The 15,954-nt window shown below is 45.1% G+C and overlaps 1 protein-coding gene and 1 long non-coding RNA gene across 2 annotated transcripts in view; both read left to right on the top strand.

Annotated features, from left to right (window-relative positions):
- LOC143543483 (uncharacterized) overlaps positions 1-15,954 on the top strand; it is a 195,438-nt gene that overhangs the window by 172,371 nt on the left and 7,113 nt on the right. The window lies entirely within an intron of this gene.
- Positions 11,252-15,265, top strand: LOC143543497 (RNA demethylase ALKBH10B-like). The gene is made up of 8 exons (XM_077035809.1): positions 11,252-11,944; positions 12,527-12,637; positions 12,735-12,832; positions 12,903-13,020; positions 13,096-13,215; positions 13,291-13,403; positions 13,490-13,644; positions 14,500-15,265. Exons 1-8 carry the CDS (start codon positions 11,308-11,310, stop codon positions 14,993-14,995), a joined length of 1,848 nt encoding a protein of 615 aa, XP_076891924.1. The 5' UTR covers positions 11,252-11,307; the 3' UTR covers positions 14,996-15,265.

Here is a 15,954-nt window from a genome sequence, read left to right as displayed (position 1 = left end):
TCTTCATATCCGCTCGCGCCGTCCCCATCGCCATGAAGTTTAAGAATGGCCAGGCGCTTCCGAACCTTCCCGCCCTTAACTACGAGGAGGCGGAATGGTTTTCGAAGATATCCCGGGTCCAGTCCCCGGTTTTCCGTTTTCCGGAGTCGGCGATGGTGATGCTGGGGATGAGCCGGGTGTGGAAGGCGGCGAATGCGGATAAGGTTCCGATCGTCCTTGAATATGGTTCGAACTCTACCCCTTATGGTATGTCTTGTTTCTTTTTTGCTGACTACGATTTTTTCTAACTTTCTTGTTGATTTCAGAGGGTAACGATCTTCAGTCGCTCCTGAATCCGCGGGAGGAAGATGGTCCTGCGCGGATGGGTACTCGTGCTCTGGACGAGAACGAGTTGCCCATCCTCGAGCAGACTGCGGGTCGGTTCGTGGAGGTTTACCCGCCAGGCCAAGAGATCCTGAGCCACCGTCGGCCAGGTAAGCCTATCTTCTACCCTGAACCTCTCAAAGCTGTGCCTGCTGCTGGAGTTCATGACATTTCTTCTTCTGAGGAATCCGCAGAAGGTCCTCCACTGGTGCGGAAGAGAAAGGCTGCCGTCGCGAAGGGCAAGGAGAAGGTGGCCTCTACGGCCGACCCGGTAGTCCTATCTGACTCGGAGTCAGATAATGCAGAGGTGGCGGGGAAGCCCGGTGGTGAAGAGACCACCGCTCCGGAGGCTGCAGGTGTCACCTCCGAGGAGGCAGCGGCAACGACGGTTACCGGTGTCAAGAGGCCGGCTCCATCGGGTTCGCCCCCGCTCGTCCGTGCGTTCAAGCTCAAGAAACCCCGTAAGTACCCCCATAATTCTTGTCTAGATTTGTTGTTTAAAATAAATTTTTCTAACACTTTTGCTTGTGTAGGTGTGGATGTTGACGCATTCCAGGGTGGAGTTGGAGCAAGTATTCCCCCGCCAATGACGGTAGGCTCGGTCAGCCTTCCCGAGGCATCGACCCAGGCGTCTACGCCTGCTTCCGCTGGTTCCAGCCTTCCTGAGGCTGTTCCAGCTGAGAAGGTGTCTCCGCCGGCCGTGAGTGCAATTTTTACAGCATCTTTCACGGAGCCGGCGGTTACTGTTGCTGAGGAGGTGGCGCCAACCATGGCTACCACAGCGGCTGCCACTATACCTGCGCCACCGGCACCGACGGCCGGACCTTCAGGTATGCGCCAGGCTTCCCGCCGATCTATGCCACCTTCCCGTCTGCCTGACCTGTTGGATGGATTTCCTTTAGGTTCAGGTGATGGGTTTGGCGGCTATCGGCCTGTTATTGACCCTACAGGTACGTAGGGTTCTTTTTCCTTTACATATTTTTATCATCTTTTCCTAACTGCCTTTGTTTCTTTTGCAGTGTCGGATTCCAATGAAGTGTATGTTCCAAGATGGAACATACGCCGAGGAACAACCCTTCGCACCCCTGTGGAGTGCGTGGACTGGGCTCGCCACGCTGCTCCTCATGGTGCGTTGGGGGAAGCCATGGCTAGCTACCAAGAGGGTAGGCTAACCAATGAGCTTCGGGTTCTCCAGGCCCGAACGCAGCCCCGCGTCGAGCTGCTTTGTCGTGAAAACGACAAGTTAAAAGCAGCTCGCGCCAAAGATATATCTGAAGCGCGGGCTCTTCGGGAGGAGAACCGGCAGTTGGCCGCTGCCGCAGCCGAGAAGGAGAAGGCATTCAAGGCCCTTGAGGTTGAAGTCCAGGCGCGACTCGAGGCCCGCTCCAAGGCTGCCCAAGCTGTGAATGAACAGCTTCGGCTGGCCAAGGAGACTGCGCGAAACTCAACTGAGAGGGCTGCCAAGGCTGAAGCTGTTGCTGAGCCACTTCGCGAAGAGAATGAGCAGCTTAAATGCAAATTAAAGGCTCTTCAGCATGCTCATGACGCCTTGGCAATGGAAGATGCCAAGAAGCTGCAGGAGATCCTTGACCAGAGGGGGGTGCTTGACCGTACTGAAAGGAAACTCAAAAGCGTCGAAGAAGCTGCCGCCAAGGAAGTTCAACTTGCCAACCTTGATAAAAGCGGAGCCGAACGTGCTTGTAAAGAAAGTCAAGCTACCCTCCAATGGTTGCTTCGAGAAGCGTTGCCTCAGGTATCCTCTTTTTCTTTACGCTTTCTGCTCGTAATTAGAAAATGTTCTAAGTATTCTTTTGTAGGTTGTGCGTCAGGTCCTCTCAGAGACCTCTTACGACGATGCAATGAGCGCAGCCCTCAACGCTTCTCATGAGGATGGGCAGAAGACTGGCTTCCTGCTTGGTCTAGGGTTTGCTGAGAGAGGCTTTCCGCCCTCCAACTTCCCTTTATTCAATGTTAATACTGAAGCTGCTTATGACCAAGCTGTGAATCAGTACGCTGCCTTCCCGCATCCAGTGGTGGAGAAGGTGAATGAAGTCGCTGCTGCTGATGATGGGCTAAACATCCTTAAGGCTTTCCTTGGGCAGCCGCGCTCTGATGGTGCTGGCCCAAGCGGAGGTGGCCCTGAAGCCTGATCCTGAAGATCCCTTCCCGCTGCTAGGATAGACTTAGCTTTGTATAAATTTCTTTTAGGCGGGTAGTTACCCAGCCATTCTTGTAATTGATTGTGAAATATTAATCTCTTTGCGTATAAGATTGTTATTTCCTTCCTTGGGTTCCTTGCTTTATAAACTTATGACTTGCATACTTAGTTTGATTTAGCAATTTTCCAAGTGTTTAGAATAAGAACCTTTGAACGTGGTTGATGATGGGTTAAAGTTTCGCCTCCTCCCTCGTGATTGTGCGGGTAAAACCGTCACTTGCACTTGGTAGGATGGCTAATCTTTACCCTCTATCTGACCTGCGTGTAGGTTTCCTTTTCGAAATTTCTAAGGCATTAAGTTAAACCTTTGAACGTGGTTGATAATGGACTAAAGTTTTCGCTTCCTCTTTCGTGATTGTGCGGGTGTAACCGTCACTTGCACTTAGTAGGATGGCTTTAACTTCAGACCTATATCTGACCTGCGTGTAGGTTTTTCTTCTTTTTTAAGTGTTCATAAGTTAACCTTTTAACGTGGTAGATGGTAAGTTAAGTTTGGCTTCCTTGTTCGTGATTGTGCGGGTAAGACCGTCACTTGCACTTACAAGGATGTCTAAACTTTACCTTCATCTGACCTGCGTGTAGGTTTTCCTTAGAACTTTTTAACATTTTGGCGTTGTGTTTATGCGGGTATTGCCGCCTTCCACACGCAACTACTTCTTCCCGTAAGGGAAGTTCATAGGTTACAAGCTATCAATACATCATGAAAGGAGAATCATTTCCATTAGAAGTGGCTCTAGGCCTTTTCTTTACAAGTTGGAATTGATCTACATATAACATTTGCGTAATTGAGCTCCATTCCATGTTCTAGGGATGGGAGTGCCATCGAGCCTTTCGAGCCGGTACGCGCCCTTTCCCAGAACTTCTTTGATGATGTATGGCCCTTCCCAAATCGGGGCCAACTTTCCTGGGCGTTGTTGGTTCGAAGCCTCGTTGTTACGCAGTATGTAGTCTCCTTCCTTGAAGTTGCAGAGTTTTACCCGCGTGTTGTAGTACTTTTGCATTTGTCGTTTGTAGTTTTCTTCACGCACGGCGGCTAAGTCTCTGCGCTCTTCGGTTAGCATAAGGTCTAACCGTCTTTCCGCATCATTGTCTTCTGGTTGGATTAAGACCCTTGGTGAGGGTAAACCGATTTCGACTGGGATCATGGCTTCAGTGCCATAAGTGAGACTGAACGGGGTTTCTCCCGTACTGGTCTTCTTCAGCGTTCTGTTTGCCCAAAGGACGTGCGGAAGCTCGTCCACCCAGCCGGATCTGTGTTCCAAGAGTCTTTTCTTGATGCCTTCGACGATGCTCTTGTTTGCTCTTTCTACCTCACCGTTACCTTGCGGGTGTGCCACTGAGGTAAAGGTGTGGGTGATTTGAAGTTCTTTCAGCCACTGCTGTAGCTTCTTGTCAGCAAAGTTGGTGCCATTGTCGCTTACCAAATTCTGTGGAAGTCCAAAACGACAAATAATAAATTCCCAAATAAATTTTTTGATATGCTTTGCGGTTGTTTGGGCTAAAGGTTTCGCTTCTATCCATTTGGTGAAGTAGTCAATGGCCACCACTAGGAACTGAACATTCCCAGCTGCTGTTGGAAATGGGCCTGTCACGTCAATGGCCCACTTCTGAAATGGCCATGAGGAAGTGACAGGAACAAGTTCATTTTTCGGGCGATGCGTGTTGGGTGCGTAAAGCTGACAAGATCTGCATTTTCTGATGTATGCCAACGCGTCCATATGCATACCCGGCCAGAAGTATCCCGCGTTGTTTAGCTTGGCTACCACAGCGCGGGGGCCTGCGTGTACTCCACAGATGCCTTCGTGAACCTCCCTTAGGAGGTAGTCAGCATCTTGGTTGTCCACGCATCTTAACAATGGGCCAAGAAAGTTACGTCTGTAAAGGGTGTCATTGACCAGCTGATAATTCAGTGCTTTACAGCGTAGTTTTCTTGCCTGTGACTTCGACTCTGGTAACGTTCCTGCTTCAAGGTATTTTATTATTGGGGTCATCCATGTTTCTGTACCGGTTTGGATGACACAAATTTCCTTGTGCGGGACTGATGGTGTTTCGAGGAGTTCCACGCGGATGTCCTTACCCAAGTGGGTGAAGGCCAGTGATGCAAGCTTGCTTAACGCATCCGCAGATTTGTTTTCGCTGCGCTTGACATGTATCACTTTACAATCATTAAAATCGCGCATGATGGCTTTGGCCTGGGCAAGGTACAGGGCCATTGTGTCATTTACAGCCGTGTACGTCCCGTTTATTTGGTTTGCCACTAGCATGGAATCTACATGGGCTTCCAAATTTTTTACACCCATTTTACGCGCAATCCTCAATCCGGCCAGGAATGCTTCATATTCAGCTTCGTTATTCGTACTTGGGAAATCCAGCCGAATAGCATAAGTATATTCCTGGCCTGCTGGGTTTGTTAATTTTAACCCTGCGCCTGAACCCTCGTTACTAGCTGCTCCATCAGTATAGAGTCGCCAGACCTCATCGATTTCGTGTGCTGGGGAGGGTTGAACCTCCTCCTGGCACTCTTTCTCCCGCGCAGCGGGGACTTCGGCAATAAAATCAGCCAGGACCTGGCCTTTAATGGCTGGTCTCGGCTTGTATTGAATCGCATATTCTCCCAATTCAATTGCCCATTTGGCTAGGCGTCCCGATAACTCGGGTTTGCCTAGAACATTTGAGAGTTTGAAGTTGGTGAGAATAGTGATTGGGTGACCCTGGAAATATCGTCTCAACCTGCGTGAAGCGTGTATAAGTGCCAAGACCAGTTTTTCCAGGGTAGAGTACCGGGTTTCCGCGTCTGCCAGCACGCGGCTAACATAATAGATTGGCATCTGGATGCCTTTTCGTTCTACAAGCAGGACTGCCCCGGTTGCTCTATCTGTTGCGGAGAGGTATAGGATTAACTCCTCTCCCGCTTGTGGTGCTGTGAGTGTTGGGAGTTCGATCAGGCGTGATCGAATCTCCTGGAAAGCTGCTTCCGCTTCTGGTGTCCAGCGGAAGTGCGTTTTCTTTAAACAATTTCTTAGTGTTGACACAAAAGGGAACGACCTATCCGCATGGTTTGCCAAAAAGCGGTTAAGCGCGACTAGTCGTCCATTAAGTGTTTGAGCCTGTTTTATGGTGGTAGGTGATTCCATTTTGACAATGGCTTCGACCTTTTCAGGGTTCGCTCTGAAGCCATCTTTAGTAATAATGACCCCTAAGAACTTCCCTTCTTCCACCCCAAATGAACACTTGCTCGGGTTGAGCTTCATGTTTATCTTTCTGAGCGTGTTGAAAGTTTCCTCAATGTCTTTCAACATCGTCTCTGGCTCGGGGCTTTTGATGACCAAATCATCCATATAGACTTCCAAGTTTCTCCCAATTTAGGCGTGAAACTCTTTGTCCATTAGTCGTTGGTACGTGGACCCCGCGTTCTTAAGTCCGAACGGCATCATTTTATAACAAAATGTGCCATCGGGCGTCCGAAAGGCGGTTTTGTCCTGGTCATCCACAGCCATGTGGATTTGATGGTACCCCTTATACGCATCCAAGAAGCATTTAAGGCGAAATGGTGCCACCGAATCCACCTTGAGATCAATTTCTGGCAACGGATAACAATCTTTGGGGCATGCTTTATTCAAATCTTTGAAATCTATGCACATGCGCCATTGTTTGTTATTCTTCGGTACCATTACGGGATTTGCAACCCATGTTTGATATTTGCTAACGCGCACGATGCCCGCATCAAGGAGTTCCTTGACTTGGGTTCTGCACGCGTTGGTTTGCTCGGGCCCCATTACTCTGCGCTTTTGTACGATCGGCGTTACGGCCGGATCGCATTTGAGCTTATGCTCTGCCTTTCCCCGGGGTACACCAGTCATGTCGGCTGGTGTCCACGCGAAGATGTCTGCGTTTCGCTGCAGTAAGCGCTTGAGTAAGGTGCGTGTTGGATCAACAATTGTCGGGCCAATGGTAACGGCCTGATCGGGATATTTCCCATTGAATGCCCACTGTTCAGGCTCAGTGATGGTTTGTTTGGCCATCTTCGGTTTGGGTTTAGAGGAGACAGATGCGATGCATACCTGGGGAATGCCCGTGATCATCGCTACGCCTTCAGTTGTTGGCCATCCCATCATGCCGTGGACTGAGGATACCACAGCGTTGAATCTTGCCATCCCGTCTCTCCCGAATAGGATGTCATACGTATGATGTGGTTTTTTCATCACAACAAAATCCACATCCTCCGTGCGTGAATAATTCCCATCAGTGAGAGTGACGGGGAAAGATAGGATGCCCAAGGGAGTGTTCATGCTGCCGTCAAACCCTTCCATTGAAGCGTAGACCGTCTCCAGGCGTTCCTTGTCTTCATCATCGAGCTTGTCGAAGAACTGCCTGTACATCACTGTCGACGATGCGCCATTGTCAACGAGGGTGCGGGAGGTGATGTAGTGCCCCAGCTGGCTTTTAATGACAATGGGGCCTTCTTTGTTTGGGCCTCCCGGCACTCGCGGGAAGCGCACTTCTGCTTCCTTCCATGCGCATGGTTCGGTCATTGGTCTCTTTCTTCCTCTGACCTTACCATGGACCATGTTGATGCTAATGTCGACGGGCTTCCGTCCGTTACCCCTGTACCTGTTGTCGTTCCTTCCTCCCTTCTTGATAGATGCCACGAGGTGTGCGAGCCTCCCATCCTTGACGAATGTCTCGACGATGTCCCTCAAGGATGTGCACTCCTCAGTGCTATGGCCCTTTGTCCCATGGAAGTCACAAGACTTGCTTTGATCCGCATTGGGTTTCTGTCGGATCACTGGAGCTTTTGGCCATGGCAGTTTTTCCGTGGCAAATATCTCCGTGACGCTCTTGGTGAGTGGCGTCCAGCGGTTTTTCCGGTTCAAAGGGTGCGTTTTGTCCCTTCCGCCAACCAGAGGGCGAGAGCTTGAGGGGGCGTCAAAGTTTATCCTTGACTGCCAAATACCTTGCCGCCTCTTTTTGTTTAGCCGGGCGGTTCTTACATTATTCTCCCTTGTCCTCTGCGTGTAGAGGTTTGTATTGTGGGGGAGATCTCTTCCCAGCTGTTTCTCTGTTTCGGCAAAGCGCTTGGCTGCCGTCATTATGGCATCCCACGTGGATGGCATACCGTCTTTACCCGTCAGAGTGCGGATGAGTTCTGGGTATTCAGCGCCCTGAATGAAAGCGGCGCGAACGAGGTCTTCACTGATGTTGCCCAGACTCACCTTCTTGGAGTTGAAGCGGGTGATGAAGTCCAGTAAGGATTCATCCTCTTCTCTGACACAGTTGAGGATCGTCCACTGCTCCTCAGTGTGTTTCCTCTGTTGACTAAACTGTTGACTGAACTTGTTCTGGAAGTCTGCCCAGTCATAAATGTGGTGGACCGGTAAACGGTCGAACCATGCTCTGGCTGCTCCTACCAGAGTCATCTGGAACATGTAGCACCACGTGGGTTCCGTCCAGTTACTGACGGTTGCCCCCGCAATGAACCTGTTCAGATGGTCATCTGGGTCGGATAGACCATCGTATGTGCCAATATTGGACATTTGTTTGGCACTCCTCGGGGCGATTGCTTCTGCAATGTCCCTTGCAAATTTTGACCTTCCTGCGTTTGTAGCAGTAGGTCTAAAGGCCTTGGAGAAGTCACGCTCGCTTTTTTCTGTGACTGGTTGGAATGCTTCCCCAAAATTCCTTTTTGGCTGGGGATCCGTTTCCTTACGCTTCCCTTTCGTCCTATGGCGAGGGTTCGCGTCGGTGTCGGAGTCTTCCCCCTCGCCGTCTGAGTACTCGTACTCACTACTCATGTTGAGGTGCTGGCGAGTACTACCGAATTCCTCCGCTTGTTGGACTGAACGCAAGCGTTCGTCCAACTCAGCCTGAAATTCTCTTTGACGTGCCTCGGCCCATGCCTTCACTTGATCAAGTGTTTGGCGAGGGGCTCGAGGTCGTTTTTCCAGCTGGGCATCAGTGAATCCCAGTGGAATATTTACTCCACTTGCCCCTACATGAGTGACTGGGGTAGTGTTCGTAAAATGTATTTCACTTGCCCCAGCTTGGGTGGCTGGGGTAGTGTTTGTAAACATTGTGTTGCCGGTGTTTACCCCAGTGGCTGGGGTTGTGGTTACCGGAATTTCTCTAGTCATCTTGGAAGTTTTGAAAAACTGGAGAAGGATGTAGTTCTAGCTTTATGCACGGATGGCGCCAATGAAGAAACACTAAGTAACCCCGGGCAGATTATAGGTAATCTGGGGGCCAGGTAATGTTTCCCACGAAGGTTAGGTCCAGCAGAGTAAGTTGTACTTCAGGGAACCTGCAAAACAGACACCGTAAGCTCGTCACTGAGAAGGGGGGGTTCCTCCTTGTGACCACCCTCCGGCGTGAGAATCAGTCTATATTGCTCTTTGAATATAAAAGTATATGAATACTATAAGAGCAGTTATCAAGTAAGTTATACGAGATTGTAGATGATCTTACCATTCCAAGATATTGGAGTATTTATAGCCGAAGGTAGGTTTTCTAGAAGGTACAGCCGGCTGAATAGTATTCCTGTTCAACCAACAGTGGATTACGCACAGGCCATACTGGTTGGTGGGTAGGTTACAGCCAACAGTAATAAAGTCGGCTGCACTATTCCACCAACTGTAGACCATGCACGTCCCACTGACTGTGGATTGTACGCAGGCCATGCTGGTTGGTGAATAGGTTACGGCCAACAGTAATACTATTCCACCAACTGTAGGCCGCGCCTGCTCCACAGTGAGGGTTGGTGAGTAGGCAGCGGCTAATAGTGACAAACAGTACTAGAGGGTGCTCCTCCTCGCACTGTTGTCGGTGAGCTGTCACCCTGTGATTGGCTCATGGGCTGTTCTGGTCAGATCGTCTGTCCTATCCATACCTTGGTAGGTATGGTACAAAAGATCTTTCAGAATCAGACTGGCTCATTTGGGCGGGATTGTTCCCGCCTTGCTCATGCCTTCACGTGACTGCTGAAGTAGCTAGTCTTGTACGTGTAGCCCTGCTGTCTGCGGGTAGCCTTCCCTGATGGCTTGTATCCGCAACTGCGGGAACAGGCGGGGTACTTCACCATTGGGAGGCTTTCCCTGCGTGTACAGCTTGCGTACTGCGCGTAAGATTCTATGAGCATGGTGGGTCCTGCGGGAGCAGATGGCCTTTGCGCAGACAACCCTGTTCAAGGTGAGTCTTGCGGGACCAACTGGTCTCTGCTGGGACCTACCTCTTCAGTCATCCAAGAAGTAATACTAACAACATGTTAGAGTTCATGAAAGACAAGAAATGAAACACTCTTTATTAATACAAGGGTCTCAATTAATCGAATCATGGAGGAGATCAAAAGATGCATGTTTCTATTGGTAAAAAATAGCGAACGATGAGAGAGACATGATTGGAAAACGTGGCGTAACACTTTTCAATGAGATTGTAATATGACGATGCACCTTTGTTTAACCAATCTTTTTATTAAACAACCAAAGAATCCTCTAAATAGACTGTTAACAAAATTCACCACATCAAGAAACACTCGCATTTTGATATGGGGAAAACCTTCACCTAAGGCCAACGCTAGTGAGATAAAAACCCGTTCAACTCAAAGATTTAATTGGTGAACGCCACTTACTCGCATGGTCTTCCATCATCACCCAGTACCGCGGAAACTAAATAACAACAATAATCAAACTTGAATAACATGAAACACTAAGTTCAGTGGCGTAGCTTAGTTGGGGCCAGGGGTGGCGCCGACCCCATCCGTATTTTCGCTTGGTTGTGTAAATTAATTTTTATCTGGCCAAAAATTTTATATAGCGTAAATTTATCCGTTTCCGACCGAAACTTTGAGTCCGACCCCCTCCGTTTTTCGCTCGGTAGTGTAAATTTATCCCTTTTCGGCTAAAAATTTTTACACATAGTGTAAATTTACCCGTTTCCGACCGAAATTTTGAGCCCGTCCCCTCCGTTTTTTGCTCGGTAGTGTAAGCTTATCTTTTTTCGGCAGAACATTTTTATATATAGTGTAAATTTATATATTTACGACCGAAATTTTGGGCTCGCCCCCTCTAATTTATGAACTTTCATATACATATTGAGTTCGCTCCCCCTCAACGTGTATGTTCAATCTTCGCTAGTAACTAAGTTTCTTTCTTACCATTCAGCCAATCAAGTTCTTGCTAATTTGTTATTGCTTTAATAAACTTGCCATTAAAAAAAAAAAGAAATGAAAAACATGTTTTTATTGTTTTACTTATTTACATCATACGAACCACTACAAAATTCCATTATTACCAGCCACCCCCCTCTATATTCTCCGTATATCCTCTCTCACACCACCTACCCCCACACACACTCCTCTCTCTCACTGTATATCTATATCTATATCTATACATACATACAATTCACATATGCGCGTGTTCAATAAGCCATATACGTTCCCCTAAACACGTTCTTCACGAACCCTAATTTCACACGCCATTAGATCTCAAGCTTAAACATATCATCATCATCAAATCACACCTCAATTTCACCTCACATTGCCTTATTACCTTCAATTCTCACCGATCTATTTATTAATCGCTAGGTTTTTTAACTGTTTTACTTATTTTTAGCTATTTATTATCGTAATTCTGTTAGATCTGGAAATGAGCTAGTGATTTTCTTTTATTATTATATTCTGTTTACATAAATTGCATACATTAAATAGATTTATTATTTTACTAGTTTAAATTTAAATGTATATGGCAATGCCATCTGGAAACAACGTGGTGGTTTCGGTTCCGGACAAGTCGCAGTATCCGACTAATGGTACGGTGGTGCCGGGAGGGGCAGGGGGAGGGGTGTGGTATCCGGATGAGCGGGACGGGTTTATTATGTGGTTGAGAGGGGAGTTTGCGGCGGCGAATGCGATAATCGATTCTTTGTGTTTTCATTTGAAGACGGTGGGTGAGCAAGGGGAGTACGATGGAGTGATCGGGTCGATACAGCAGAGGAGGTGTAATTGGAACCCGGTGTTGCATATGCAGCAGTATTATTCGGTTGCTGACGTGTTGAACACGGTGCAGCAGGTGACGTGGAGGCGGCAACAGCAGCAGCAGGTGCAAGGGCAGGGGCAGCATCGCGGTGGCGGTGGGTTTTATGATCCGGTGAAGGGTGTGGGGTCGGGGAAGGAGTATAAGAGAGGTGGTGGTGGTGGTGGTAGTTATAGGCAGCAGGGGCACCGGGCTGAAGTTGCGGTGAAAGATGGTAATGGTATTAATTCAAATGCGGAAATCAAGATTCCGCAGAAAGTTTTAAATGGGAACAGTTTGGTTGGGATTGAAGTTCCTAAATCTGATGACAAAGATGTTAAAGTTTCCAAGTTTAGTGATGGTAAGAGACTTTGGAATTTATTATCCATGTTTCTTATTTTGATTTGCTGATTGCTGATTGCTGATGATTTTATTACCAAAAGTGTCACTTTTTTTTACCTATATAAATTTAGTTAGTAAATAGTAATTAGTATTCTTACATATATAGTAATGTTATTCATAGAACATTGGATTGTGTCCTTGTGGGACAATACCAAAAGAATTTGTGAGAAATGTTATTTGGATAATTTTTTTTTATGTCAAGTTACGCATTTTTCAGTTAAATAAATGAACTTTGTTTTTCTTTTGATACCATCTTGAACTTGAAATGCTTGAAGTAGTTTTATTAAGTAAAATAAGCCCAACAAAATATATGTTCTATTGAAGCAAAGTGGTTTCCATATGCATATATTTTGTTACAACCAATAAAAATTTCATTGCTTTTAACAAACTACATTTCTGCATTAAACTATATGTAGTAAGGTTATGTACTTTTGTAGCATCAACTAGTAGTTATGAACTCATGTTTACATGCAATTACTTCAAGATTTTGAAAACTATGATGTGAAATGACTATATAACTACCATACCATTATATTTTTAGCAGGTGTAACCTCAAAACCTCAAAAAGACAACAATGCTAAGAGTCTAGACCACTTGACTGAGAGTTTAGAACATGAGGCAAAGGAGGTGAATGAGAATCCAAACTCAAAAGGTACTTCTACACTTTCTTTTACTTAAATTAATGTTCTTTAGTATCTTTCTTTATGGTTTAATTGCTATTGTTTATTTTCTTTAATGCACATATTCAGAGAACGATTCATCGTCAATTCGCACTTCACAGCAGAAGCCAGATGCTTTGGCTGCTGCAAAAACTTTTGTTGCTATTGAGATATTAGACGGCAAATCGGTAATTTTCCGCTAATCTTTATCTACTTATTGTAATAATTTTGCTGTAAATTTGAGTCTTCTGTTTACAGGTTAATGTGGTTGATGGGCTGAAACTGTATGATGAGTTGTTTGATGATTCTAGAGTTAGAAAAATGGTTAACTTGGTTAATGATTTAAGGGCCGCAGGAAGACGTGGTCTATTTCAAGGCAAGTTTATACATTTTCTAATGTTTAGTTTATATATTTATATACTTTAATCATTTCTGTAAATTTTATAAGCAGGAAATACGTATACTGTCTCGAAAAGACCGATGAAAGGTCATGGAAGAGAAATGATCCAGTTTGGCTTGCCTGTCGTTGATACACCTTTTGATGATGAAGCCATTAATGGAACCTCTAAAGGTATGTTTTTTAACTCAAATAATAACAAATATTTTATACTAATATATGTGACTGAAACAATATTAAAATTTTCAGATAGGAAAATAGAGCCGATTCCAAGTTTATTTCAAGAATTCATTGAAAGATTAATGACAATGGAAATTCTGAAAGTGAAACCAGACTCTTGCATTATTGATATCTATAATGAGGTTAGTAGTGATTCCTGATTAATGAAATTAATTTTAGCATTTAACAATGTTATTGGGCTGGCCCAATCGGTGGATGTGTTTTGCAGGGTGATCACTGCCTGCCCCACATGTGGCCCATTTGGTTTGGGCGGCCCGTTTGTGTTTTGTTCCTGACTGAGTGTGACATCACTTTTGGTAAAGCAATAAGCTCTGAACATCCCGGGGATCACCGAGGTTCTATAAAGCTTTCTCTCAAATCCGGGTATGCTCTGTCTCTTAAACTGTTATTGGTGGTTGTACAGTTGTATTGTACAATCATGTCGATGCACAAAGGGTGTGCACGAAACCGAATTAACCGATCCCTAACCGGAATAACCGACGTAACGGAACCACAAAAACTGAACCCAATAAAAAGGTGACGGTTTGGTTTTAGGACTCTTCAACAACGGGTTTTTTGTTTCTGTTTTGGTTTTGCGCATTACTAAAACCAGAAAAACCGGACTGAACCGAAAAAACCATTTTTTGATTAATTTATATTATAAATATTGTATCAATAAACCGAACCCAATTAAAAATTGACGGTTTGGTTTTATGTTTCTTCAAAATACTATCTTCGGTTCGGTTTTGGTTTTACTATCGACCAAAACCGAAAAACCATTTATAATTAATCTATAAGAAATCAATCAACTGAACTGAAATAACCGAACCCACTAAAACACTGACGGTTTGGTTTTATGATTCTTCAAAAACTGATATTTCGGTTCAGTTTTGGTTTTACTAGTAACCAAAACTAAAAAAAGGGAACTGAAAAAACAGTTTATAAGTAATTTATCAGAAATCAATTAATGGTGTAGGCTAAAAAATTTAGATCTAAACATATAATAATCAATCAATCATTCATTGACAATTTTTTTTCCGAAAATGACTCAATTTCATTATTTTGGCACATTTCTTTTCCGGTCCAAAATTTTAAAGCCCAAATACCGAAACCGAACGGTTTGCAGAAACCCCAAAACCGAATTTTATGTTTTTGGTTTGAGTTGAGCCCAAAACCGACCCATGCACACTTTTAGATGCACTTGCTGACATGGCAACATGATGGTTTTTGTGTTTGTAGATCAACACTCGTTATGGAAGGAAAATCGACTGATTATGCTAAACACGCACTTCCATCTATCCGGAAACAAAGAATCTTAGTGACCTTAACAAAGTCACAACCAAAAAGATCTACACTGGCTCCAGTAGTACCTCCAACCCACTGGGCTCCACAACCTATCAGATCCCCAAACCCAATGGGGCCCAAACACTATGTCCAGGTTCCGACACCCGGGCTCCTCCCACCTCCAAACGGAATCCAACCCATTTTTGTCCCAGCTGCAGTTGCACCACCACCGATGTCCTTTCCAGCTGCTGTTCCTCCGCCCATGGGCGGTGGATGGGCAGCAGGTCCTACTCTGAGGCCGCATGTGCCACCTGGCACCGGGGTGTTTCTTCCTCCTGGTAGCAATTCTGTTGGAGAAAAGGAAAATGAGGCGGGAAAGCATGATGGTGAGGATAATAATATGTCTCCTGAAGAGAAAGTGGAAGGTGGTTTGGATGCAACGGAAGGATGATTGATGTAACCGCTAGCAGAGGATCAGTTCAGAGAGAGAAAGAGAAACTTCAACTCGGTTGAAGCGAATGTAAAGAGCGGGAAAAGTGAAATCCTTTCGGTTTTTTGTTGGTCTTATTACAAGAAAATGAACACGAACATGAACACAGACTTTAAATTTAGCTCACTTTACACGTTAGTTCTGCATTAAGTCTGTTATCTTTTTGGTCATTACCGTTGATTTATCATTTATGATCAATGTTTAGATCACAACCGGGTTTGACCTTTGATCTTTAAATTTGGGTTTAATCTGGTCTGGTCGAGCTTTCGATCTAGACGAGTATCAGCTTCAAAACTGTTAAGAGTTTGGTTATGAACTTATGATCTAGCTTTGGGTCTATTTTATTAAAGGATTAATTTTACAAACATCGAAAATATTAAATTGATTTTGTCTAGTAAAATATAAAATGCTGTGTTTGTGGATAACAAAGTGTGGTTCAAAACAGCTTAAGTGGTTCATATTTAATAATGGATGGTGAGATGTGACATGAAAATGAAATTGTTGGCCCTTGAAAAGCTACTTTCTGTCATGTATCAAACTATCAAAGACATAAAACATGGGCACCTACCTTTTCCAATATATGCACATGTATTATGTCTATGCTAGATAGCATCAATGCAAGGTCTCAATCAAGTCGGTTGATGGATTTCGTGTTGATTTATTTAACCTAAACATGACTCTTTTTTTCATACGTGTAAATAACATTAAGACTACTCATGAACACGAATCATGTAAATCATTTGTATAGACGTGTCAAACGGGTAGACGGTTTGAAGGGTAGTAATGAAGTCATAAACATAATAATAGGGTTGGTGGGTTGTAAAAAAATGGATTAATTGGGTTATCAGGTCGACGTGTCTAAATAAACATGTTGGTTGGTCACAATAATATAATTAAATGAGTTAAACATGACTTGTTTG

Source organism: Bidens hawaiensis, unplaced genomic scaffold (assembly GCF_021521415.1).
Source record: "Bidens hawaiensis isolate Kalapana, Puna unplaced genomic scaffold, B.hawaiensis_p1.1 tig00013123_1, whole genome shotgun sequence".
Lineage (NCBI taxonomy): Eukaryota > Viridiplantae > Streptophyta > Magnoliopsida > Asterales > Asteraceae > Bidens > Bidens hawaiensis.
Note: the sequence above shows the minus strand (reverse complement) of the source record. Positions and strands in the feature narration are given on the sequence as shown.

Excerpts from the sequence above, each read along its gene's own strand:
- LOC143543497 (XM_077035809.1), top strand. The coding sequence starts at position 11,308 with ATGTATATGGCAATGCCATCTGGAAACAACGTGGTGGTTTCGGTTCCG. Across the intron at positions 12,833-12,902 it reads AGATATTAGACGGCAAATCG|GTTAATGTGGTTGATGGGCT; the intron begins GTAATTTTCCGC and ends TTCTGTTTACAG. Across the intron at positions 13,404-13,489 it reads TTATTGATATCTATAATGAG|GGTGATCACTGCCTGCCCCA; the intron begins GTTAGTAGTGAT and ends TGTGTTTTGCAG.